General features: G+C 39.8%; 4 protein-coding genes across 7 annotated transcripts in view; 2 read left to right on the top strand and 2 right to left on the bottom strand.

The window, feature by feature from the left end:
- Positions 1 to 330: 330 nt before the first annotated feature.
- LOC122988771 (torsin-1A-interacting protein 2-like) lies at positions 331 to 5,145 on the bottom strand. Its single transcript, XM_044361374.1, has 8 exons — positions 4,951 to 5,145; positions 4,620 to 4,733; positions 4,326 to 4,511; positions 3,537 to 3,641; positions 3,302 to 3,445; positions 2,754 to 2,873; positions 2,611 to 2,661; positions 331 to 2,516 (listed from the first exon to the last, which is right to left on the bottom strand). The coding sequence occupies exons 1-8, from the start codon at positions 5,021 to 5,023 to the stop codon at positions 1,726 to 1,728; spliced, it is 1,584 nt and encodes a 527-aa protein (XP_044217309.1). The 5' UTR covers positions 5,024 to 5,145; the 3' UTR covers positions 331 to 1,725.
- A 193-nt stretch (positions 5,146 to 5,338) lies between these two features.
- Positions 5,339 to 11,966, top strand: LOC122988769 (torsin-1A-interacting protein 2-like). 3 transcript variants are annotated; one of them, XM_044361372.1, is made up of 10 exons: positions 5,341 to 5,598; positions 6,557 to 6,670; positions 6,773 to 6,841; positions 7,188 to 7,307; positions 7,466 to 7,615; positions 8,981 to 9,061; positions 9,183 to 9,287; positions 9,470 to 9,679; positions 9,995 to 10,054; positions 10,561 to 11,966. In XM_044361372.1, the coding sequence occupies exons 2-10, from the start codon at positions 6,589 to 6,591 to the stop codon at positions 11,316 to 11,318; spliced, it is 1,635 nt and encodes a 544-aa protein (XP_044217307.1). In that variant the 5' UTR covers positions 5,341 to 5,598; positions 6,557 to 6,588; the 3' UTR covers positions 11,319 to 11,966. The 3 variants fall into 3 exon arrangements, with proteins under 3 accessions (XP_044217308.1, XP_044217307.1, XP_044217306.1); XM_044361371.1 differs by having other exon boundaries at positions 5,342 to 5,676; XM_044361373.1 differs by lacking the exons at positions 8,981 to 9,061; positions 9,183 to 9,287 and having other exon boundaries at positions 5,339 to 5,676.
- Positions 11,967 to 12,223: 257 nt separating this feature from the next.
- On the top strand, positions 12,224 to 22,213 carry olfml2ba (olfactomedin-like 2Ba). Of its 2 annotated transcripts, none has more exons than XM_044361368.1 (8): positions 12,224 to 12,716; positions 12,849 to 13,112; positions 13,376 to 13,483; positions 14,837 to 14,998; positions 16,810 to 17,038; positions 18,290 to 19,324; positions 20,330 to 20,506; positions 21,114 to 22,213. In XM_044361368.1, exons 1-8 carry the CDS (start codon positions 12,549 to 12,551, stop codon positions 21,725 to 21,727), a joined length of 2,757 nt encoding a protein of 918 aa, XP_044217303.1. In that variant the 5' UTR covers positions 12,224 to 12,548; the 3' UTR covers positions 21,728 to 22,213. The 2 variants fall into 2 exon arrangements, with proteins under 2 accessions (XP_044217303.1, XP_044217304.1); XM_044361369.1 differs by having other exon boundaries at positions 12,603 to 12,716; positions 12,920 to 13,112.
- A 192-nt stretch (positions 22,214 to 22,405) lies between these two features.
- Positions 22,406 to 25,734, bottom strand: part of atf6 (activating transcription factor 6) — a 42,608-nt gene continuing 39,279 nt past the window's right edge. Inside the window, exon 16 of the mRNA XM_044361370.1 lies at positions 22,406 to 24,414. Within this exon, the coding sequence (XP_044217305.1) occupies positions 24,218 to 24,414 (197 nt within the window). The 3' untranslated portion in view covers positions 22,406 to 24,217. The remainder of the gene's footprint in view (positions 24,415 to 25,734) is intronic.

Genomic DNA, 25,734 nt, shown 5'->3' with positions numbered 1-25,734 from the left:
TTGACCTTGCTGTGTTGTGAAGTTGCAGCGCCCTTGAACTTATGAACTCTACTGCTTTGTCATTTTAATCCATAAATCACATCTGTATCTCTGAATCAGAACTACCTCATAACCACTAAACCAGGTTGTAACTTCTTTGTTTCTAAGCTGTATACTGTACGCTAAGGGTGTGGTAGCACTTTCAACTTCTCTATCACTTTAACACATACCAACAAAGACAAGTAATATTCTTGATTATACAACAGTAAAAGTGCCCTCCAACTGTGTGCTATAAAATCAAATGTTCCTAATGGAGGACACAGAGAGGAAACACAACCGTGGGTTAGACGATTAACTCATCTACGTATCAAAATAATCTTTATTGAAAATACCCAGATATTCATAACAGCAAGAACAAACTTCATCTCAGAATGATAACATAAGAGGAATGAGCAATATCACAAAAGAGAAAACTTTATAATCAAAATATAAATCAGCACAAAAAAGAAAAACTTTGTTTGAGTTCTGATGTTGTCAAGATACAGTATCAAATGATTGATTCATGTTTTGGTACATTTCAAATATGGTCTAATCTTGCATGTAAGGCACATTTTGTGACTTGCTGACTAGTAGTCAAAGTATTTTTACACTTTTTTGTATTTTTACAAATTCAAATCACTTAGTAAGAAACTGAATAGAACCGTAAGTCGACAACACTTTTAAGTAGATTTCAGTGGTTTCTTGACAACAGGTGCAAACAACAAACTTTTTTATATCCAATGTATATATACAGATATCCAAAAATATTCCACTCTAGCAAGAAGAGACAACATATCACAAATATACACATTCAGAACAAAGAATAATAAAATATATTTTTTTAATAAAAGCAAGTACTTTTGATAAGATGGTTAATTAAAGATCAAACATTTCTAGTGCAAAACCAATCAAACTGTATTTGTAAGAGAAATAAATGAAGTGACACACATATTCATGGGGACATTTAAACAGAAATATAAAATATACCTTCAGTCATACGGAGGATTTGATACAGAACAAGAAATCTAGATTTTCACCCAAAACAAAGAACTCAGAAAAAAAATTAAATATGTTTTTTGTTAGCTCCAAAGAAGGGCTTGGTATAATCCATGCTCCATCAAAAACTCCTCTTAAGTGAAAAATGTTCATTAAAAAGCTGTTGAACAAAGTGCTGTTGATTTTTGAGTAGGAGAAAAGAAATCGAACTATATTTTGTATACACTGTATGCTAATCTGCAAATATATTGCATGCTAAATCTGCATGAACATATGCATTTATTACCCTATATTGGAGGGGGAATGATGGTGCAACAACTTGGTTACATCCTAATGCAAAGCCAGTACATGTAAAAATATTTATATGTAAAACCTGAGTGCTGTACATCTTTTAAGGAGAGAACAATTCTTCAGTTTAGCTACAGATATAGATTCAGCTAATCTCATTTTGCTGATGTGAAACCATGAGTTTAAGATAACTCAATGCAAAAAATAGTGCAGTTGGGCTGCAGCTTGAGTCTCATCTCTGACAAAGAGATTCATACAACCTTCAAACATTTGAACTCAAATCTATATGTGAAATATCACAACACACACGTTATATTTCCATGTTATGTCATGTACTTCTATGTCAAAGCTTCTGCACAGTGCCAAAAAGGATCAGGCTGGTCCAGAATTGTATCCTGACTTCTTTGGGGATGCCAGCTTGGTTCATGAGCATCCTTTCTGCTCTATTTCCCTCTCAGACACCACAGGCAAGATGAGATGTGAGATGCGGCTCCACAGTCCACCAAACTTGTCAATGTCCATGTCATTGAAGGCAATTTGGTCGTTAGAGCCCACCAGCCTATCTTTGACATAGTCTTGCACCATCTCCTCTACATATTTCAAACTCTCATCACTTCGTACCTCATCCTCAGGCAGTAGCACAGTAAACAACAGGAACACCCGCTTGTATGCGGCGTTCTCATGGTCACAGTAGCGGTAAAAAATGAGGGTGGAGCCTGGTGGCAGCTCTTCCAGGCGATGAATAATGGCAGCAGGTTTGTCTCCTTCAAAGGCTGCCTGTAGCTGTTGGTCGATGTACAGCTTCACCTCATCGCTGTCCTGGCTGGCTTTGCTGGCTCCATCAATGTGGAGGACGGAGGCGTTGAGGGCAGAAGAGAAGGCGGAGGCCAGGCCCTGAGCCAGGCAGTGCAGTGTCTTCTCAGCCTTGTGACCAGCAGTCAGGATCAGACTGACTGGCTCTGTGGGCTGGGCTGTTTTGAGGTGCCTCTCCAGGTGGATCCTGCTCCTCTTCCAAAGCTCAGGCTGCTGACTGAGGAACTGAGTCTCCAGATGAGACAGTCGGTCTGCAAATGTTTCTAGCCTCACAGGCCTCAATGGACTCCCTGCATCATCTCCAGTCCTTTGGAGCACAGTGATGATCTTGGGCATGACGTGCAGGCCAGCACAGACGAACACCACCAGGAGAACCAGACAGCAAAAATACCACATGAATCCTGAAAGGACACGGGACCATGTTCAAATGTGATATAATGCAGTACAAGTATCTTTGGGTGTAAAGATCATGCAATTAAAATGACTATAGCTTACCCCAAAAGGAACAAGAGCTTTCTTTGATAACAGCAGTTTTCTTTCTCCCTTCTAAGAGAGAAAATGTCATGAAACCAATGACAAAATTGTCAGCTAAATTAAACATCACTACGGACTGTAATATTCTGTTTAAGTTGCAATACCTGTTTTTTTGTGCTGAGCATTTTTTTTGGGTGCTGGAATGTTATTCATACGTTGTCGCGTTGTGCAGTGTTTCTCCGAGGCTGGGATGCTTGTGATGTAGTGGTTAAATATGGGTATATCTATAAATGAGGCAGAAATTATTAATGTAAACATCTGATAATCATCCATCTGTCCAAACTGCTGATGTACGGGAAACAACATGAAAAAATTGGTTATTTTTAGTCTTGAAATAACAATTTCATATACACACACACCAAGAGGTGCAGACTACTGGGAATGATGAATTATAAAAAAGAAATACAAAATAAATGTGGCTTAGTTTATGTGAATTTTATGAAATAAGTTGAATTTAAATCATACTGATAATGAGTACTATGGTGACAACTACACCATAAAGACAGGGATTTCCAAATTAGGTCAAATATAATTCTTGTAAAATAAACAAATCTTATTACGTACATGTTTTAGATGTTTTTAGAGGTGTAAATCCATTGAACAGGTGCATTGAACAGTGCAAAATTAAGCTAAATAAAAATGTCTAAAATACCAGAGGGCTCAGTTTTTGCTTCCATCTTCTTCTTGTACTCCATGCTGGTGATCTTCAGGATGGGCTTATTATGCATGTTCTCCGATGATCTAACATGTGCGGCAGACTTGGAAAGTGTTGTAGGCCCTTTTGCTGACGGTTCGACTGAAAACAAACAAGTCAGATTGAGATAACTGAATCATCCTCCATTAATGTAATCATTCCAATGCAGAATGAAGCTATAGCGCTATCCTACCTCTCTTGGTTTTCTTCAAGTCTGTATCTTCTTTTTCAGCACGACTGGGTAGGCAGCGCTCACCGAGCAGTACACGGGGGGATAAATTCACATCTCCAAGGGCGCCTGTTTTATACAAAGGGAAAACCTTTTAAACAGCCTGTGTTTAGATTTTATGCTGATGTGAAGTTACCACACAAGAAAATAAAAGCTAAAAAACGTCACACATAAAACAACCAGATTACCCCTGCGAATAAGATGCCATGTTTACAATTTGCACCTGCATGAATTTACTGATGCATTAAAACACACACACACACACAAATGAAAGTAAAAACGACTGAGCTCATGTCATTGATCTGCCACATATAATCAATAGGTGGTGAGGCCTTTACTAGGATCTGAATGCAAAACTTTTTTATAATAAAAGTTTCAGTGGTCAATACTAAAGAGATGAGATGAGACAAAAACACACTGGACAGCTGCAGAAATATTGCAGGAATTTTATAACACCTGCTTTGATGAACACACGGCCCACTTTGCTGGAATAATATTGAATAGAAACACTGTGTCTACAGCGTTAAATAATGTGTGCATTAATCTGTTGGTTCAATATCAATTACAGCCTCCCAAATGTGGAATTTGCTGCTTGTCAGTGTTTTCTATCATTGTGGATGATGATTGGATTTGGACTGTTGGTTCTATAAAACAAGCAACTTGAAGATATCACTTCCAACATTTTCTCAAAGGATTTTTTTTAATTGACAGATTAATCAATAATACAAAATCATCATTAGTTGCAGCACTAACCTTGGTATATTGTTGGTCGATGAAAGATGTGAGAAGAGTCCTGTTCAACATCCATTTCCAGTTGGTCATTTTTCTCCAGATAATCAACTGATTGCTGGACATCCATCTCATCACCATCATCATCATCACCACTGCCGCCCACTCCTCCTCTTCCAGTCTCCTTCCGGCTCTTCTTGCTGGGAGACTCTGTAAGGGGGGAAATATGCCACAGTTGTTTACACCACCTTGAAGAGAGCTGACTGAGGGTAAGTTGTTGTTGCAACCAGGCAAATACTGTCAACTGAAGCATCTCACCTTCATCGTCTGAGCCACTCTCCATATTTTTGGAACCATTAACAGCTGCTTGGTTTGATGGCCTCCTTTTAGTCCTCTTTAGAGGACCTCTTGGCGTCGGTTCAACACTCAATACTGAAGAGGGAACAGAAATGGCGTTATTATTATTGAAAAGTGTCCTCAATTACTTAGGACTAAATTGTAAACTACGGGATTGCTAAAACCTGGCCGCTAATGTTAGTTAGAGCAAAAAATTCATAGGATTTTGTTGTGAAACTTTGAGAGAGCCAAAGTCTTCTAACAGTTAGCTTAGAAGGCTAACGTTAGCTGATTGTCACAATAACCTGCTCACCTTTTACTAGCGACTGTCTTGTTGATCGTCTCAAAGGGCGGGAGTCCTGCTTTTCAGACACCTTGGAATCCATTTATGATTACAGCTCGACCAAGCGACACCAAAACATCAATTAAACAATACGACGAAACATCGTGGTCACAAACAACAGACAAGGAAACGGACTTCCTCATAAAACTGTTCGGGGAAATATTATGCGACAGGACACCGGAAATAGTTTCTACCAAACGTGCATCTCCATGGAAACACGATCAGTGATGAACGTTCCGTCCAAAGTGCAGTTAGCTGGCTGTCGGCGCGACTCCGGGTGTTATAGAATTTTCCGACTCGTCCGCAGAATCTCCCCTTCGCGTGCACGCGCACACACTTCTCGCGACAAGCTAATCGCGATTTCTGCTTCGGTTTAAACATGTTCACTGGAAACAGTGTTACTATCTTCGGTTTACTGCAGGATAAATTAATAATGGAGTAATAGTAAGTCAGGAGGGAGGTGGTTTTAAGAGGGATTTCGTTTCACTTAATGTTGTTTAATGAGCCTTCATCCTTCAGTTGTTTTCTTGTACGACTCCCGGAAAATAACAAGAGGAAGCTGACTTTGTTGGTCATCCTCCACGGCGATATGATCCAGGATAGGTTTGCTAAGAATTGGTAATTACAAGTAGCCACTAATACATAACGTTAGGTGGTTTAGGTTAAACGACGGCAGTTCTTCTACATTAAAGCCAGGTAACGTTATATCTTTGCTAACTGTTAGCTGGTTTAGCAGCTGTCAGGTGGCTAGCTTGACGTTAGCTAACCTGTCAGTCAAATTTTGCTTTTGCTTTTTGGTTTTCTTGCAAGTGTGTGAAGTTAACGTTACTGCTGCTTGTATGTTTTATTACAAGTACAATGTATGTTGCTGTTGAAATGCTCTTGGGTTAGTTAAAATCTATTAACTATTAGCTATTTAATTTAAATAAAAAGACAGATTTCTGAGACATTTCTGTCAGAGTTCTTGACTTTTGATTAAAAAACAAAACAAAACAAAAAATAACAACAACTTGTATGTTAGTTAACCCGTCAGCACGTTAACGTCAGCTAGCTGACAGTTTTTAAGAAACCAGTTATGATGCAAACCAACTTCATTCCTAGTGAGTTTGTCATGCTAGCAGCGCTACTAAGTTAGCTAACTATCTCCCACAGCAAATTCAGGAACAAGTTATGTAACTTTTAAGGAAACGTCAAAACAGATAATTGAACGATTCCAACTTTGAATATTATGTTTTTTTGTCATATGCCGGCATTTAATTTATGCACTGGGAACGCACAAACTAAAAACAACAAACTTTTTATGCCGAAACAAAGCGGCATTGTGAATAAAATCATGGTGCACTTGAGAAGAATTGTGGGATGTGTTTGAGTTTTAATATGCTGACATTTACACACGCAAAAAAATGTTTCAAATAATGGTAATGAAACTATGCAGACTGTCCCTGCTGACGTGTACATTAGCAGTTTTACAACTTTGGACTCTGAACATGTGAAGAACATCTGTTCAAAACGAAGCAATGTGCTAGTGGCTGAAATTTGAATTGACATGATACATGATTGTTTACCTTTTCATTAGGTGACCTCAAGGAAGATACACAGTCCACAAATATGGATCATGACTTAGCATGTGATGAGCGCAAACAGGAAGACAGTGATATTGCCTTGAATGTAAATCAGCAACACTGTGAAGGTAAAATATTCTAGCAATATGAATAGTTATCAATTCAGTGTGTCTTTACCACATGTATTTTGCATCTACTGTACTTAATATGGTCTCTTTCTCTCCTAATAGATGGACTCAACCAACAAACCTCATCACCTGCATCCTTGTACAGAGACAATGGAGAAAACATGGAGCAGGGTGAGGTTCAATTTAAGTATTTAGTATAATATCAGTGTTTTCATTTCCATCAGGTATAAGGTAGTGTTAAGTAGAGCAGGCAAGAAATATAAAGTGAAGGTGAATTTCCTCAGCCAGTCGCTGTTCAGTGTGATTGTCGTTGCTCTTGCGCTCACATAAGAGAATGTTTTACCTTGATATTTGTATGTATTGTGTTCATGTAGAGGTAATTACCACACAGGGTGTCTTGTCTCTGCATTGTATCCAAAGTTGTGTTACATTTTGTCTTTGATCCTACAGTTGTTTGTCAGTGTTGATTTTGTAATGTGTCACCCACATTTACCCTCTTAAACACTTCCTCCTACAGACAGCGATGCAGCTGAGGAGAGGATGGTGCCTTCCAGAGGAGGACTTCCGTCTGATGATGGGAGTTGCGGTGATAACAATGATACGACACCAATAAATAAGGAGTCAAAAGATAAAGTTGGTGAGTGTTCCTGTTCCTGTGCATGTTACGACAAGTGACTCAGACATTATCAAGGCAACTCTCATTTCTCTGATCTTTTTAAATCCAACCTAATTTGTAAGTTTAGAGACACAGATACTTGACCTGTTATGGAAGTTTAACTACTCTTATTTTAACAGGATATGACGACACTGGAGAGGGGAAAGTACGAGAATCAACCACTTCTTCAACCGAGGGTGACAAATACAATGATCCAGTGGATGGAACCAAAGCCAGCCTTAATGTAGAACCCACAGATGTCAAGGACACAAACACTGAAGCTCCAGAGGGTGAGTCAAGACTTTTCATAAAATTCAATGACTGCACAATTTCCTTTTCCTCAAGCTTTCTGTTTTGGGGCTCCTATGCGGTGCAGAGATAGTTCAACCCCTGATGCTGAGCCTCCAGTCAATCCATCGAACATCGTTTTTTTTTGTTTGTTTGTGTTAACCATTGACTGTATATAAAGATGGATGATGCGTCTCCACATCCTGCTGTTATGCAAAAGTGAAGCCAAAATATTTCCAGTCTGGGAGCTGCCGTCTTACTTATGTGACGTCATTTGGAGCCAGAGTCTGTGCAGCAGAGTTGGGCGGCAGCAGATGGCCTGTGGGACATGCCCCTTCAGCTGTCCCGCCAGCTGTCAGAGCTGTCAATCATGACGTCACACCCCTTTTTTATATTGTCAAATAACTAATTAAAAACAAACTTATTAGAAAAACAAGCATTTGGACAAACATCAGTGTGGAAAGAACTACTTAAATGACAAAAACCATCTTTGGGGAAAATTTATTTGACGTGTACTTTGATTTTTTAGTTTGGCTCATGTCTCATCCGCTAACATGGAGGGAGGCGGGATGATGTCCATATTTATCATGGATGTATATAAAAAAGTGGATACAGCGTCGGAGGCAGGGCCCTGTTCATTCATATGAAAGTTGCTCAGTGGCGCATGAAGCCAAAAGTTCAACTTCTTCTGCATCTGTGCGGCCCATAGAGCAAGCGCAGTAGTGACTTTCGCCGGCCGAGACGGCTACGTCAGGTTTAGCCTTCTGGCTAGCGTGAATGTGGATAAAACAATTCAATTGTGCGACTCTTCTAGGCTTTTGAAATGTGATCGGACCAAATGGATCAAATTCTGATAGTGAGACAAGTCATTTCGTGGGGGTTGTGACGCTCAAAAAAACATATCCGCCGATGGAAAAAGTCTTTTTTTTTTTTTCAAACAGATAATTGAACGATTCCAACTTATATAATATTATAATATTATATTTTGTTTTTCGCAGGCATTTAATTTATAACTTGGGAACGCCTAAATTAAAAAATACAAACTTTTTTGCTGGAACAAAATCACAGTGTGAATAAAACATGGTGCGCTGGAGAAGAGCTGTGGGACGTGTTTGAAATTTATTATGCTGACATTGACACACACACACACACACACAAAATGTTCTGTTTCAAATAATTGTTTGTCAACCAATAAGAAGTTTTAAAGAGTAATGAAACTATGCAGACTGTCCCAGCTGACATGTAAATTAGCAGTTTTAAAACTTTGGACTCTGACCACGTGGAAAAACATCTGTCCAAAACAAAGCAATGTGATAGTGGCTGAACTTAAAAAACAAACAAATGTTATGTATGTTGTTTTTATGCAGCTTTGGAATCATTCAGTGAACCAAGTGCCCCCAAAGACATGGCAGAGCAAAACACAGCTACCAACCCCAAGAACACAGCAGGTACAGAAACACCAGTGGCAAAGACTAGATATGAGTTATGCTGGACTGTGTATTTACAAAACATTTACAGCAGTGGATTGAATTGACTTGATACGTCATTTTTTTACTTTTTTTTAATCAGGTGACAAGAAGGGAGACACAAATATGGATCATGACTCAGCATGTAATGAGTACAAACAGGAAGACAGTGATATTGCCCTGAATGCAAAGCAGCAACACTCTGAAGGTAAAATATCCTAGCAATATGAATAGTTATCCATTCGGTGTGTCTTATGACCAATACTACAGCCAGCCACCAGGGGGCGATCGAGATGTTTTGGCTTCACTTTTGGGGAACTGTCATGATGTCCATATTTATATACAGTAGATGGTGTTAACATGTTTGTTTTTTTTCCTCCCATTGTTCAGATGATGGAAGAGGCCCAGAAAAGGATACGGCTTTTAAGGCAGAAAAGGACATTCAGGAGCATGCAACTTTCCCACAGACACCATTGGCACATGAAATCTCAAAAGAGGAAGAGTTAGCTGAAGAGAGACAAAAAGATATTGAAACCATTGGCCCCACCACTGAGGAGAAAACCAAACATTCAGTTCCAGAGGTTACTGGTGCTTGTGGAGGTAATCCTGCTACTTTTCACTTATATTTTAACTTGTCTTGAAGGTTTTCAGGATTATGAGGATCAGAAGTCAAGGGAATGACTGAAGTAAAACTATGAAATCAACCAGTCACTGTTCAATGTGATGGTTGTTGCTCTTGCTCTCACGTAAGAGAATGTTTCACCTTGATATTTGTGTGTAGTGTGTTCATGTAGAGGTAATTACCACACAGGGTGTCTTGTCTCTGTTCTCTGTCCAAAGTTGCGTTACATTTTGTCAGTGTTGATTTTGTAATGTGTCACCCACATTTACCCTCTTAAACACTTTCTCCTACAGACAGCGATCCAGCTGAGAAGAGGACAGCGCCTTCTAGTGGAGGAGGACCTTCTCTTGCAGGTGAGGACAACAAGCTGAATGTGGAGAAGGGCGGAAAAGAACAAATAGGATCACTAACTGGAGAACTGGAGTTTTCCAGTGAGTGTTCCTATCTGCATGTTATTATCAAGGCAACTCTCATTTCTCTGATCTTTTTAAATCCAACCTAATTTAAAAAAAGAAATAAAGTAAAATGTTAATGAAACCATTGGCCCTACCACTCAGGAAAAAACCCAACATTCATTTCCAGAGGTTACTGACATTCGTGGAGGTAATCTTGTTACTTTTCCCTTATATTTTCACTTCTCTTGAAGCTTTTCAGGGTTATAGATATCCCAAGTCAAGGAAATGACTGAACTAAATCTGTGAAATCACAGCCAAAACCTTACTGTCTTACTTATCTGTTGTAAAGAAAATGTATTCTCTTACCATGTGTGTTGTTAATTACTTGATACACAATTATGAATAAATTATGAATTACTCTATAAAGTACTGGTTAAGATAACACATGTGCCTTCTCTCTATAGGAATTGGAATAATAGTAGCAGTTTCTATAGTGGTACTTGCCGTGGTGCTGCCTCTCCTCCAACCTGAGTCTCCGCAGAAAACGCTGCAGCAAATAGAAATCTTTCACCAGGAGATGGAAAAAGTAAAGTCTAAGTTTCCTAACCAGCGGCCTGAACTGTGGAAGAGGAGCAGGATCCACCTGGAGAGGCACCTCAACACAACCCAGCCCACAGAGCCAGTCAGTCTGATCCTGACTGCACTTCCCGGAGCCGAGAGGACACTGCACTGCCTGGCTCGGGGACTGGCCTTCACCTTCTCTTCTGCCCTCAACGCCTCCGTCCTCCACATCGACGGAGCCAGCAAAGCCAGCCAGGACAGCGATGAGGTGAAGCTGTACATTGACCAACAGCTACGGGCAGCCTTTGAAGGAGACAAACCCGTGGCTGTGATTCACCGCTTCGAGGAGCTGCCCCCAGGCTCCACCCTCATTTTCTATCGCTACTGTGATCACGAGAATGCGGCCTACAAGAAGACTTTTCTGATCTTCACAGTGCTGCTGGAGGAGGAAAATGAGGATCTCACCAAGATCCGCTTGAGCAGTGTGGAGGAGATGGTGGACGACCACCTTCAGAAGAAGTTCATCTCTCATGGCCATCCTGTGGCTTTCGACAGGATGGACCTTGACAAGTACGGTGGACTGTGGAGCCGTATTTCTCACCTCATCCTGCCTGTTGCAGCAGATAAAAATATAGAACATGGAAGGTGCCAGTGGACATAAATCACCATTCTTGTATGAACTTCTAGTCAAAGCACTAAACTGCTGCCTATGTTCATTCTGAGGGTAGTTAAAGTGGTTTTATACTGTATGGTAATCATGAAGATCACTACAGATGAAGGCATCAAGTAGAAATAAGCACGCAAGATCAATATTACGCTATGGGATATTTGTAAAAAGGTCTGTTGGCATTCATTATGAAAAATGTTTTTCAAAAAGGCTTTGGCACTTTATTCTTTTACTCCTTTGATCAAATGTAGTTACTTACAAATTTCAAAAGTGATTGAACTGCAGGTTTGTGAACAATTTTGATGGTAACTGCTGGAATTTGTATGGTATAAAATGTTTTAATGTTGGTTATTTAATGTAAAAATTGATTGTTCTTCTCGGGTCTCAAAGAGTTAAAAGGTAAAACTCTAAATTACTATTAATAATATCATATCACAGGGTTTATTGTTTTTAGTGACAAAGGTCAACTTTTCTTAGATTCTCTTCCTCTTCTCAAAGCTACAGGGCACCTTAACCAAACTTTCCATGTTCTGTTTTCTATATACATACACATATGTCACACTACGGGAAGAGGTTTTACGGAAGAAAACAAGTGCATAAATGATATGTGCCTTAAACTGCAAATAAACATGTAAATTAAAATGCGTTTTTAACTTTTCATTGGAGTGCACAGTTTTGCCGCCAGATGGCAGCAAAACCACAGCTGACACTGCAACAAATTAATATGCAGCAGGCTTTTGCTTTGGATTTGACTTCTAAATATGCTTTAGATCCGTAAATTACAAATTGAATCCCAAAGAACGTACAAATGTTGACTGAAACCTTCAGCCTATTTTTTTTTAAATTTGCTGACTGATAATAATTGTGCCGCACACCATGTGTGACAAAGGGTTTGAAACAGTTTAACTCCTCCTTGCCAGTGTGATCAGGTCCGCCTCCTGTCCGCGGTGCTCCAGCAGCAGATGCCGGCTGCTCTCACACTGAGTACACTCCTTCTCTGGACTCCAAAGTAATCTACGTTCATTGTGACTATATGAAAGATGACCTCGCGCCCTAAAGCTTAATCTCGCTATTTGATGACATTTTTGGACACACCTCTCTGATTTTTGGAGCCAGAATTAGGCCATGAAATTTTCTTGGCAGCTCAATTAATTGGTGACAGGCTGTGCCTGCAAGCATACTTGCAACGTTACTTCTCTTTCGGTGCTCTGTGAGCCTCACACCATGTATAAGTTATGCATTGCCATCTTAATGTGCTGTGCGTGTTTTCCACGGGGCTCTGCAGCGCCAAAGACCTGGGGTGCAGATCCCAGGTCACAACCTGAAAGCAATGCAGAGCAAAATGACATGCTGCAGGAGGAGGTAGATGGCCAGGAAAGCATCCTCTCTAAGGTAGGAGGAAAAGTCATTTTTCTTAATTTCTGTACTTCATGTTTTATGGTAATTTCATCATTTTGTGCATAAAAATTCAAACGTTTCCAATTGAGCGTGATGGAAAATACATCCGTCCTTTTCTCTTTGTAGCTGCTGGGTGATTATGACAAAGTGAAAGCCCTCTCGGAAGGCTCTGACTGTCGGTGTAAATGTGTTGTCAGACCCCTGAGCAGAAGCGCCTGTCGGCGGATAGAAGAAGGGAACGCCACTGCGCAAGACTTCTACACTGTGGAGACTATCACATCTGGACCGGAGTGCAAGTGCGCCTGCATCGCTCCTCCGTCAGCGGTCAACCCATGCGAGGGAGAGTTCAGGCTGAAGAAACTTAGGGAAGCTGGAAAAGACAATGTCAAGGTGAAGTGTCATCCTGTCCATTTTCCATGCATACCAGAGCCTCCAATGAACATAAGTCACCGTGCTCCGGAGCCAATAGGCCCAAATGCTGCAGCCTTGGATCACTGGGGGAATGGATGTCATGTTTTATCATATTCAGGGAAGGATAGCCTCACATTTTATCCATAAGCAAACCAGAGACTCTGGAGATTAGCCTATTTTACGCATGGCATGTCTTGAATTGGTAAACCCTTTTTTTGACGGATTTCACTTGATCATTTTAGTTGTCCACCATCCTCGAGCTGCTGGAGGGTTCCTTCTATGGCATGGATCTACTGAAACTGCACTCCATTACCACTAAGCTTGTGGATCGTGTGGAACACATTGAAAAGGTACAGTTACAGATAGAGATTGATGCCAATATGTAGATACAACATGCACACACACTGGTGGTAGCAGGTGTGTTTAGGTAGAAAAGTTAGAAGTGGCCTTTGGATTCAGAAAACACTCATAAAACATTCTGTTTGAGACAGTTTTCAGATTTATTAGGTGCTACTGCACCTGGAAGGAGTGCTTAGGCTTTCCATCACATGTGGAAGTTTATCTGCCTGAGTTAAGATCACTGAGAGCTTGACAAAGTCTTCCAAATGACCTAAAAGGACTGATTTAAGAAAAGGTCCTTGAACACTCAGACAAATTTTTTCACATATTTTGGCGGATGAGATCTCTCTTCAGGTTGAGGTTGGGAGGACCTGTGGTGGGAGTTTGCAGAAGTCACAAAACTCCATATACTTAAATGAATCATAAGCGTCATATATCATGAAGTTGTCCCACCTCAACAGGTGCAGCAAAGCAGAATAACATGCCCACACAGAGAAGAGTCTAATTATCCAAGATACATGAAAACACCTGTGTGGATGTGTGACTGTGTTGTTGTGTGGCTACAGTGACCTGAGGCACAATTCAAAACGCTTGATATAATGGTGTCACATCAGCATTTGGTTTCCCTCTCAGACAAGCTATGATGTAAAAATGAATGAATGAACTGTACAGTGTCAAATCACTAGCTGATTTCTGAAAGGACCCTTTCATACAGTCGTCTTGGCATGAAAAAACAGCTGCAATTAATAAAATTAACAGGTAAATCGAGCGTATCCATTATTAATTTTATCCATTTCAGCTGTGTCTGTCACAGCATGACTCATGAAAAAGTCTGTTGGAATTATATAGATGTGGAAGTGTAGTGACGGCACTTATAGTTACATAATGAGTGAATATGCTCAGTGCATTTCAAAGTGAATTCTGGAAAGTGTAAGGGAGCTGAAACTGGTTTAGCACAGGCCTTTTTAACAGAGGACATTTTGATTTGTCACAGTATGAAAAAGCACAGGTGTAAATAATGAAAATAATAATGGCTGGATTCCATTTAGCTGCTTAAATGTCAGGGTCCTGGTATTGTGCATGCAGGCTCACTGTCACACCATCATAGTTTACTGGGATACTTGAATAGAACAGAGCCATTGTTAATATTATTAGTAACACCTGTGCTTTTCCTACTATGAAGTCAAAATGTCTCAATGACTTCAGACTCTCAGTATCTCACTAACTCAAGATAGTCAGCACTCCACTTGAGTGTTTTCCTTCTGAAATTGGTTATGACTGGTGGTGACTGCATCCTTTTCCATTAAATCATGTGCAGCATTTCTGTTAATACAGTATCTCGATTTGTCCATGACTATATGAAGGTTGTGTCTCTGAACCACACTACGGATGAAGTGAAGCCCCAGAGGAGCCCTCCCATCCAGGCAGATGTGACTGAAAGTCCGCCCACCTCTCCTCCCCACCAGCATCAAGACAAGGAGAGACTCAGTGAGGTCAGCAGAACAGCAGCCTATCAAAACCCAAAGGTAAGTGTGACATCTTGATGCTGACATCACAGCGTGAACAGATGTGGTCAGTGATGTTGAGGTAAAGATGGAGGCTAATCTACGGACATCAGTCTGTGATATTGTTAGTTATTTTCTTTACTAAATAACATTGTAATTACTACATAAGCATCAATACTTGTTTGCCTATAGTTAGTGCTATGAAATAACACATAGGCGTTTATGTTTACTAGGTTATTACTGATACAAAAGGGTGATAACCTTTAATTACCAAGTACAGTTATACCAATATACTTTAAATAACAGGTATTTACTAGTTATTTATGCTGTAATTGTAGAAAAATGTAATAAACACCGAAAAGTAAATTAGTAATAGGTATGTTCTAAAATTAATGTCACACTACTATTTACTAGCATGATTAAATAAGATTAAAAATATACAGTAATTCCTAGTATTTACCAGATCATTTTTTAGCAAATCACTAGTACTGTGTATTACATCCAGTTCTGACTGTAAATAATTACATGTTTGTCAGCCATTATTATGGTACACCTACCTAGTGTAAGTGCAAGACAAATCCTGATACAGTATTTTCTGTATTAAAAGCACTTGTGAAATCTCTGACTAAACAGAGGGAGAGGTATCCAAGAAGTGATTGGCTTCATATGTTGCTGCTTTAAGTCTTGTGTTACTTCAAAACAAAAGGAACAATTATGTGATCTTTCCACAAACTCCTTCAAAAATCACTGTCTCCATGATGAAGGACCTAGAATGTGTAAAAGAGTTATTGAGGTAATTGGAGGGACTGGCAGTGGACAATAGCAGACCTCACACCAGCAAGTGTTCCTCTGGGCTCCCATCCATGACAGCATGAATATTAAATGGAGATCCTGTCCAGCATTGTTGGGTGGACCTGGGCTTCACACGAAAGTGATTCATTGTGTCAGTATGTTTCTCCAGCGCATTTGTACGAAGCCTCACGCAAGGTTTAAGGTTTTTTTAATTAAATCTGAAACTTAGATGGAACAAAATGAAATATGATGATTAAAATATGCAGGGTTTTCACTTTACACATTGTGACACGATCCTGGGAAGTGCCTTCTAAACTGGAAATTCAGTGTCAAACTAATAAATGAAATACCTCTTTTCAATACTACGTGTTTCAAAGGGACAAAACACAAGTCACAACTGGAAAATAGGTCAAAATTGGCGAGAGCTCACAATGACCAAACCAAACCAAATTAATATAAACTTGTAAAAAATATTTTGCTTTGTGAGGTTTTCTAAATGAATTGGGCTGCAGTGTTCAAAAGTTGAAGTTTGTTGTATTGTATTTATTGGGACAATGTACAGTTTTAAACATAAATGTTAACATTTGATGACACTGCACCAGAGTTAGCTTAAAGCTATTTTTTTTCTGCAGTCCCTTACAATTAAAACATATAACAACACAATAACAAACAGTACAAAGCAAAAAACACACAGGACACATTATACATAATACAAAATGTCTTTCAGCACAATCATTGTATTATTTCCTGTGAGTACAAAACAATGATCTACCTTACCTTTTTTTATCCATGTTCATGACACAGAATGACAATTAGAGCTCCAACTCAAGAATTTGTTTTTATTGGTAGAGAAAAGGTGCATCTGAAATGGCATTCACACTCATAAAACTCTACAGTGAAATCTCTGTCACAATCTGATCAATGGTCAGTGACAAATATAAGCCCACTGTGTAATAAAATGTATGTAATGGTCTCATCCTACTGCATGGTGTATGATTTTTCCTAATAGAAGCTGTGTGTGTCTATCTGTCCACTAACAGGAAAAGTATGAGGAGGAGTTTATTCGGGAAAATCAGTCCTTCCTACACACAGACAATTCTGCTCAGATCGTTGAGGTGAAATCTCAAGTGACTCCCAAAAACAAGGCTAACAAGGAGGCATCTCAAGTGTCGAAGACTGGCCCTAATGGAATGATCATCAGAGGAATGACTTTTTACAAATCTGAGCCAGATCCAATGGTGGCTGATGATGGGGAGCCTGGAGATAACTGTAAGTGCAAACCCTCAGTCAGCTTTAAGATTGTGGGTAAAAGTAAAAAGAAAACTGTCTGAAGATGCTCACTAAGGTTATTTATAAAATCAATAAACTGACCACTGTTGTGACATTAGTACAATACTTAAAGCAGACCTATTATGCTTTTCCTTATTTTTAGTCATATATGTAATATTACAATGTTGAATGTTCATGTTAAAAGTGGCCAACGTGTCAAATAATGAGGTAAACATGTGTAGAAGTAAAAAGCACTGGCTTCAGACCACAATGAACACTCGGTTTCCAACGGTTTTTTCTACTTTCAGCCTAAGGCAACATTAGCTTGTGACGGATTTCTTTATATGGTCATCTGCTCTACGCACAGCGCACAAGTTCACTGCTCTGCTCTGCTAACATTATGACGTTTTTCCATGGTTTTGGGGGTAGTCATGCCGAGCCATGACTCCATTACACAGCACTGCAAGGTAAAATAGGTTGTTCACCTGTTGGAGGTGTGCTGGTCGTCTGCAACCCCCTAATCAAACATCATCATCACTGTGGCTGTTTCTGCTTGTACTATTCTTCCCTGCATTGTTTTTAACTGATCCGCTGAACAAATAGCTCCAAATATCTCCATAAGTTGTTGTTTTGACCGTTTTTTAGCACTGCTAACGAAGCTCTGCTAATTCAGTGAGGAACACTTTTCACTTCCTGTAAAATCCTGTTGTTTAGTCATTTAAAAGCTTTCAGTATAAAGCAGTAAAACAGGAAATATCGGGTTTGCATCAGCAGTAACTTAACACAACTCTGATATGTGATACAGCTTCTGGAAAGCTGGCCAATCAGAACAGAGGGGCCTTAAAGAGCTAAAACTGCTTTTTAAGAGCCAGAGGCTGCACTGAGGGGTTGCATAAAGGGTCAGTATAAGATAAATAAGAAGTTTTTTGAACTGTGAATTATGCAAAGTTAGTCTAGTGGAGTCCAAAAAAAAGAGCTTGAAATGAGCATAATAGGAGCATAATCCTCTTTAAACATTAAGTGACTAATGATCGCTGATCTTATTTCAATTGCAGAATGTACAGTTAGAAATGGGATTTACCCTCCGGATACTACTGTGTATTTGTACAATAATTATAAATCCTTTTCTGTTTGAATTAGAGAGATTACTTACTTTACAATTTCAATGGTATTGCATAATTTAAAAAAATCCCTGCATGCCATCTTTTCACATTATCTCATATGACTAAACCGCTTCCTCTCCATTTTCAGTTTTTGAGTATCATGGATTCAGTGGAGATGGCCCAATCAACCTCTTCATTGAGGAGAATCTTCTCCAACACAGAGCCCCTCGCCCTAGGACAAGGGCGGGACCAAGATCAATTCGACCAAAGATAACAGGTCCTTTGCTCATTTCCAAGAAGACCAGCCAATCGACAGAACCGAAAGAAACTGAGCCCACAGCAAAAACTCAGAATGAGTCCATCACTGCCACGGAAACTACTTCAGTGGATGTTTCTACAGATGTACAGAGTGACACATTCACAACAAGAAGCATCACGTTTGGACCAACTACAACCACACAGAAAATCAGGACCATGGACACTGCACCTCAGACTACTCAATGGATGGCTGAACCAACCAGCACCTCTACAAATTTAAGCACCGAGGAAACAACCAAAACTTCAATGAACACAAGCCAACCACCTGAAAAGACAGCCACAAAGGAAATGCTAACAGCATTCACAACAAGAAATACACCAACCACGATATTGCAAACCTCTAGCCTGGAGCTGAAAGATCAAATGCAAACCATACCTGGCAGCACTGCAGGTAGTCCGAGCACATTTGCATTAAACCCAACCACAGAGGCTTCAACTGCCAGCACTACTGTCCCTACAACCATCACAACCCACGCTGCCCCAACATCAACGCCAATAAATCCCACAACAGCTTCCACAACAGCTACCTCCACACAGGCTGCCACCACAACACCAGAAGAAGAAACTGAACCAACCGTCTTTTCAAGCTCTACTTTGCCTCCTACCACACAGAGACTGACCACCTTGCCTCCCCACACTTCTATGCCTTTTACCACACCTATGACTACCTCTTCTTCTACCACCACCACAACCACTCCTACCACCACCACCACCACCACCACCACAACCACAACCACTACCACTCAGGCTGCTCCAGTCAAATGGAAATACAAAATCAGCTGGGATGAGAAAGCAGAGGAGGAAGGACACCCAGAATTAGATGAGCCAATGCAAAGGCAGGAGGAATCTCCTCCGAGAAAACCTGGTAAATATGTAGATTTTTTGTGTTGAATGAAGGAACGTTTCAATATAAATGTTACATTTTCTGCCCTCAAAATTCTGTACTTTTCATGAGCAGCGTTAGCCACAAGCACTGACATTAATACACCATGAAAACAGAAACACATACAAAAAATTCCAAGGAAAAAGATGTAAGAGTGCAGAGGATGTTGATTGGCAAGTGGTCCAAGAGAGGTGCAGTGAATAAACACTACAGTAAATACTTACTGCACTGAAAGTATAGCCAAAAATATATACAGTATATATTGTGGATTTTTTTGTTAAAGATCCCGTCCAGACATGTTTTAAGATATATAAAAATACTCTGCTTTGAATAATAATATGTGCCTTTTTCCACCAAAAAGTTCACTTACCACATTGAAGTCCTTAAAATGACATCTACTGCTTCTCTCTCATTTAAAAATCCCAAATTATGAATATTTCAGAAATTTAAGTGCTGGACACAAGATGTCTCCTACTTCACTGAAAAGGCCATTCAGTATGTGTGCTTGACATACGCACTTGTGTAAGTTGCATATTTGACCCTTATTGGCTTGAAAGTAGTTGTGATGTCACAAATCCTGCTCTTAGGTACACACCTTTAACTGAGATTTAAGGTGAGCTCAGAGAAACCTTCCACCTCCAGCAGATAGATATAAAAACAGCCTTCTAGTGTCTAGGGACTTTAACATTCCTTGTACTCAGTTTGAAATACCAGATGGATTGGACTGCCATCATGCATTCATTTTCACTGTCATGAAAGTCATGGTATCAATCAAAAAAAAAAAATATTGATATTGTTCTATGCATTTCTAAACTTTGCTATTATTATGTTATTCATTGCTCCATCCTATGCGGTGATTTCAGCCTTTCCGTGATTCAAGCTGGTTGAAACAAAGGCCTCTAATTATTTTCAGACTCTTTAACACAGGTCTGGATAATGTTAAACTGCCTCTAAATCCTCACTCATAACTCTCCGGGTCTTTCACAGGGGAGTGTAAGGACACTCTGGCAACAATCTCAGAGCCAGTAACTCACAACACCTATGGCAGGAATGAAGGAGCGTGGATGAAGGATCCAAAGTCTGATAATGACAAAATTTATGTTACAAACTTCCATTACGGCAACAACCTCCTGGAGTTCCGCAACCTGGAGGTTTTCAAACAAGGTAAGAGCCAGTATTAAGACCTTTCAGTAAATTTCTTTTTGTTTTCCTTTTGCTTAAAGGTCCAATAAATGACATTGAGCCTCACTAGATGTCAGCAAACAACTATTTGCTGTGTGAAGATATAGTGGAGTAATGGCGACCTGAGCAGTGAATGAAGTCACACTCCCTCTGTGTGTGTTGTTATCTGAGCTTCTGTGTTCTTTGTTTTGGTGGCCGCACTGGCCGCATGTGTGTGTTAGTGCATGTGCGCGTGCATGTGAGTCCCTCCGTGTCCTCCACATGGATGTATTATATTGAATGTATTAACTCTTATAATACATCCATGGTCCTCCACGTCCGTTTCCAAGATGGCAGCCGTGTCACAAACTTTCTCAAATTACACCTAACAGTACATTAAAATATGTTTCTGAAAACATCTGAGGCTAGAAACAGGCAATGCACTAACAGAACCTTCCTTTATAAGTGATCAGCACTGCATAGGTTGACAGTTTGATCTAGACATATATTTGTTTTGATGTGAGATGTTGGTGCTATGGTGTGACATCTAGTGGCTGAATGTCGTGTATTGCAACTTTAAATCTCATTCCTATGAAATGATCCTTTCTAGGCCGTTTTACCAACTCCTACAAGCTTCCTTACAACTGGATTGGCACAGGCCACGTGGTCTACGATGGGGCCTTCTACTACAACCGTGCCTTCTCCCGTGATGTCATCAAGTATGACCTGCGCAAGCGTTATGTGGCCGCCTGGACCATGCTGCATGACGCCCTGTTTGACGAGTCATCATCACCGTGGGAGTGGCGCAGCCACTCAGACATCGACTTTGCCTTGGACGAGAGCGGCCTGTGGATCATCTACCCGGCACTTGATGATGAGGGCTTCTTACAGGAGGTGATTGTCCTTAGTCGCCTGAACCCCTCAGACCTCAGCATGCAGAGGGAGACCACCTGGAGAACTGGGCTCAGGAGAAACCACTACGGGAACTGCTTCATTGTGTGCGGCGTTCTGTACGCTGTTGACAGCTACAACAAAAGGGACGCCAACCTGGAATATGCCTTCGACACGCACACAAACACTCAGATGATTCCCAGAATGCCATTCACCAACAACTACACCTACACCACGCAGCTCGACTACAATCCCAAAGAGGGTGTATTGTATGCGTGGGACAATGGACACCAAGTCACATACAACATTAAGTTTGCCTATGTAGACCCTTAGTAAGGGTGTGACAGTAGTTATTTTAAAAGTTAATGCTATGGTTTGAAAGGATTGTAGATCAGTCCACGTGGCCTTTGGTATATTTTGATTAAATTGTTTGGTTCTTGTCAAGATTTTCTTTTTATTGTACCTGAAATAAATGAAAAAGTGAGCCTGATTCCTCAGTCAACACATCAAGTTGTACTGTATATATTGTAATACTGTATAAAAGCCCTATGAGATGAATGTACAAAGATGTCATGGCTTAGGTCAAACAAAGCTATTACAATTCACATAAAAGCAACAATTCATACTCTTTGAACAAATCCCAAACTTTTGTAGACAAATTCCATTCTGTTTTACACATATTATTTTATATTACATTTTTCTTCGCATCGTATGCCACAGGTCCTTTGTCACAGATATTGCTGTTGATCTCTGTCTTGTGAAAGCACTTACTCCCACCATATCAGACTGTTTTGAAGAGACTGCAATAAAGTTCGGAAATACTAACTGAAAATGTCTTGGTTTGGCTCATTATAGTTTAGATCAAAGTGGGTTTAATTACAGCGTGCAAATGTTAATTCAACTTTGGAGACTGTGAACAAAGACAAAAATTTATTGTACCTATTCAACAAAAAACACAATGAAGCACTTATAGGATTTCTCCCAACAACCCAAAGGATAAACAGGCAGGTATACTTAGAGAAAATCCAGTGTTTATTTTGGTTTATGCACATAATTTAATACAAAAAACAAAACCTCACAAGTTCTTAAATTGTCTTCCTTCTTTTTCCCCAAGTACTGCTGGGATGCAGTGAAAACATTGCGGGAATCAAATATATTTCTAAAACCAAAAGGGGATAAAAAAAAAACAAAAAACACACATACACAGAAGGCCTGCCTTAAAAAAAAACAAAGTATGTTTTTTTCTGAGCAGAATTTTATGGGCATCTGTTGAGCTAAAACATAACCATCTGTACAATCATGTAGAAAAAAGAAAAGCATTTTTAGAGACAGAAGTGTAGCATGGTGATTTATCAGCATACACAAAAGCTGTTCAGGGATAAGCAAAAGGTTTTGAATTATTTATTACTTAATATAAATCTTCCCCCAATTACAGGTGGTCAAAACAAATAAAAACCAATGTAAGGCATTTAAAGCCAGAACTGAAATTCCCAGGTTCTGCATTTATTATACAAATGTTTACAACAAATTAGTACTAAAAACTATCATATTTCCATCACACAGTGTTTTTTTTAAAAACAAACAAACTTGTTCTTCAATATAGGCTTAAGTGCACCAAACAAAAGTGCAATTTAGCCTGAGGAAGGAGAAGTCCTCGGACATTTTTCACCAGTGGTTACGTGTAACAAACATCAGCTTCTTTTAGCTCAACTTATACAGTAGGGGGTTCAAATTTGATACATTATCTGGGATAAAATCTCAGCATCTTCACCCAGTGACTTACAGATACTAAAGAAATCTCCCTGTACCAACATTTACTGTATGTTTCCTTCCCAACCACCATTTAAAATTCTATATACAATGTCATTGAGTTTTCTGTAATCAGTTTCAAATAAAAAGTTCCCACAAAGCATAATCAGACAGATAAAGAAAAAAAAAAATTGACAGAATAATTGAAGCACAGTGCAAATACCCAAAAATTATTAACTGAAATTCTTGATCAATACATTGCGAAAAACAAGCACCTGAAAGTCCTTACATTAATGAAAACCACACCAACAACATAGTGGTTAGCCTGCTAGCTTTCACAGGTCACCTGACTTCCTGAGTTTACCTTGTACCTCTATTGCTGTATGTAGTTAATTTGGCTTCTCTTAAAATTTCTTTAACTAAGAGAGGCAAAAAAGACTACAAATGAGTAAGAGAGACAATTACAGCAATCCATTTTCTAGCTTAGATACAAACACATAATTTGTTGTGCTTCTAAACATTGATGTCAAAAATGTATTTTTCTGGCTGTGATTAAAGACCCTAGTGAGATAAATCTTAGGTATATTATCAATTTTCTCTTTTCTAAGCTCTGGCTTTGCAGCTGGTCCAGAAATTATGAGCAAAACAAAAGAACAGACTTGAGGAGAGCTGCTATGGGGTACAAGTATTTGTGTTATGACGGGGTAACTCAGGGTTCAATGCTCTGCCCCCTGCTGTTAAGCAATTACCCTTATGTAGGGTGTCTGGGGTTACGCTGAGGAGTCAGTGTTGCCACACAAGGAGCTAGCGTCTGCTCGGACCATGTTACAGGCTACCTCCGGATATCAGCCCTAATAAAGAATGTGGTTGACTAGTGCTGACAATGTGAGCTACTGGATTTCAGCAGAGGACATTCATTGCAATGTAATCACAAACATAAAGGCATTTGGAATACACTGGATTGAGAAATATACTTCATCATCCAAAAAAAAGTGTCAACAGACATCTTTTCTTCTGTTTGTCTTGATGGGTTTTGTTGAGGAGTTATAAAGAATATATGTGGTGATGGTGATCTTAAGCAGATCCCATCAGCACACCGACGGGAGGGGCAGCCTGGTTGTCAGTCGGGGAGTGCTGATAAAAAGTGTCTGTGCGGTTGACCCGCAATAAAGGGGGGATAGTTGAAGACCTGATGTGGAGGATCCTGGTGTCTGTTACTTCACAGTCGATCTGCATCATCACCTCGACCTCTTTGTCCCTTATGATGCTGTCTGTAATGGCAGATGAAGATGTAGACTGTTAGCTCATCACACATAAATCGATACATAAATATTAATGATGTAATGACATAACTGTATTAATACAAACTGTATTCATGATTCAGATTTCTTCCACGTCATCATTATTACTGGAAAATTTTTGTCATGCTTGTCATAAGAGATGTGGTAAGTATTTGGGGAGTGTAAAGGAGTATTGTTCAAGGCAGCTGGGGGCTTAGAACCGCAGTGAGTACGGGTGGAGGCTCGGTTACAGATGGAGTCCAGAGGTGACTCACGTACTGGATTTCGCCTTCATAGAGATAAACAAAACAGCTCTAAACAAGAGCAGGGCATGCAAATATGAGAGAAGAAAAGAAGAAACTGGCAAGAGTGCGGGGGAGAGAGAGAGAGCGAGAGAGAGAGAGAGCAGTCACTGATGATGAGTCAGGCTTCTTGTTGTTCTTGTTCAGAGAAGAAAAGAAGAAACTCTGGTGAGGTTGAGAGTTAGAAAATGTTTGGTTTTGATGAGTCCGGCTGTTGCGTTTGAAGATGCCCCAGATATTGCAACACACTGCAGATGATTTACAGTATGATGTAAAAACACAAAACTCGTCATCAAAGATAAAAATCTTTTACAAAGTCCTCCTGAGGTTTGACCAACAAACAGCTTTATCTTGGGAAAATTCATACTGGACTTGAGACAGCATTGTGGTTAATGGTTTGCGGTCTCCCACAGCCAAACTTTACTAAGCCTGGGGGAGAAACACCCTTTAAAGTGGACAAGCTTGTAAAATTCTTTGCTAGAAAAAGCCGTTAACAACATGTTGAGGGATGCCTAGTATATTTACATTAACGGACAACTTCAAAACTTATGGTTTCCTTTGTACGGCGTTCAGAGAGTCAAGATGATAACAACATTCCGCATATGGAGCGCACAAGCCAAACACACCTCAGTCAGCTTTAGTGTGCTCTTATATGACCCAGAAACGGAGCTGTAGGCGTATTTAAAATGCCTGAGAGTGCTGCAGGTTGTTTAAAAGCTGCAGTCTTTTTCCAGACACCTGTGCAAGACATCAGTGTCCTCTGCGTCTCTGGGTGTCCACTCTGGAGGCAGAGAGGGTTTATCAGATTGTATAGTGACTATACAATGGATCCTTCTGCAGCCAGAAGATTCCGTGGATGTTCATGTCATTAGATGGTTAGGAAACATAATGCTGAGTATGACTTCATCTGCTGCTGAATTTCCTCTTTTGCACCTGCAGTGATACTGGAACATTTCAAATAGTTTCAGTGCTTCAGCAGAAATCTCTATAAGTCATCCTCCAGGTTGGG

This window comes from Thunnus albacares, chromosome 9, assembly GCF_914725855.1.
Source record: "Thunnus albacares chromosome 9, fThuAlb1.1, whole genome shotgun sequence".
NCBI lineage: Eukaryota > Metazoa > Chordata > Actinopteri > Scombriformes > Scombridae > Thunnus > Thunnus albacares.
The sequence above is the reverse complement of the archived record's forward strand: the minus strand, read 5'-3'. Positions and strand labels throughout refer to the sequence as shown.

Coding starts and splice junctions, on each gene's coding strand:
- LOC122988771 (XM_044361374.1), bottom strand. CDS start 5,023: ATGGATTCCAAGGTGTCTGAAAAGCAGGACTCCCGCCCTTTGAGACGA. Junction 3,642..4,325: donor TCGACCAACAATATACCAAG/GTTAGTGCTGCA, acceptor TGTATAAAACAG/GCGCCCTTGGAGATGTGAAT. Junction 2,874..3,301: donor AGCAAAAACTGAGCCCTCTG/GTATTTTAGACA, acceptor CCTCATTTATAG/ATATACCCATATTTAACCAC.
- LOC122988769 (XM_044361372.1), top strand. CDS start 6,589: ATGGATCATGACTTAGCATGTGATGAGCGCAAACAGGAAGACAGTGAT. Junction 6,671..6,772: donor AAATCAGCAACACTGTGAAG/GTAAAATATTCT, acceptor CTCTCCTAATAG/ATGGACTCAACCAACAAACC. Junction 7,616..8,980: donor AAACACTGAAGCTCCAGAGG/GTGAGTCAAGAC, acceptor GTTTTTATGCAG/CTTTGGAATCATTCAGTGAA.
- olfml2ba (XM_044361368.1), top strand. CDS start 12,549: ATGTATAAGTTATGCATTGCCATCTTAATGTGCTGTGCGTGTTTTCCA. Junction 13,113..13,375: donor CTGGAAAAGACAATGTCAAG/GTGAAGTGTCAT, acceptor TGATCATTTTAG/TTGTCCACCATCCTCGAGCT. Junction 20,507..21,113: donor CCTGGAGGTTTTCAAACAAG/GTAAGAGCCAGT, acceptor GATCCTTTCTAG/GCCGTTTTACCAACTCCTAC.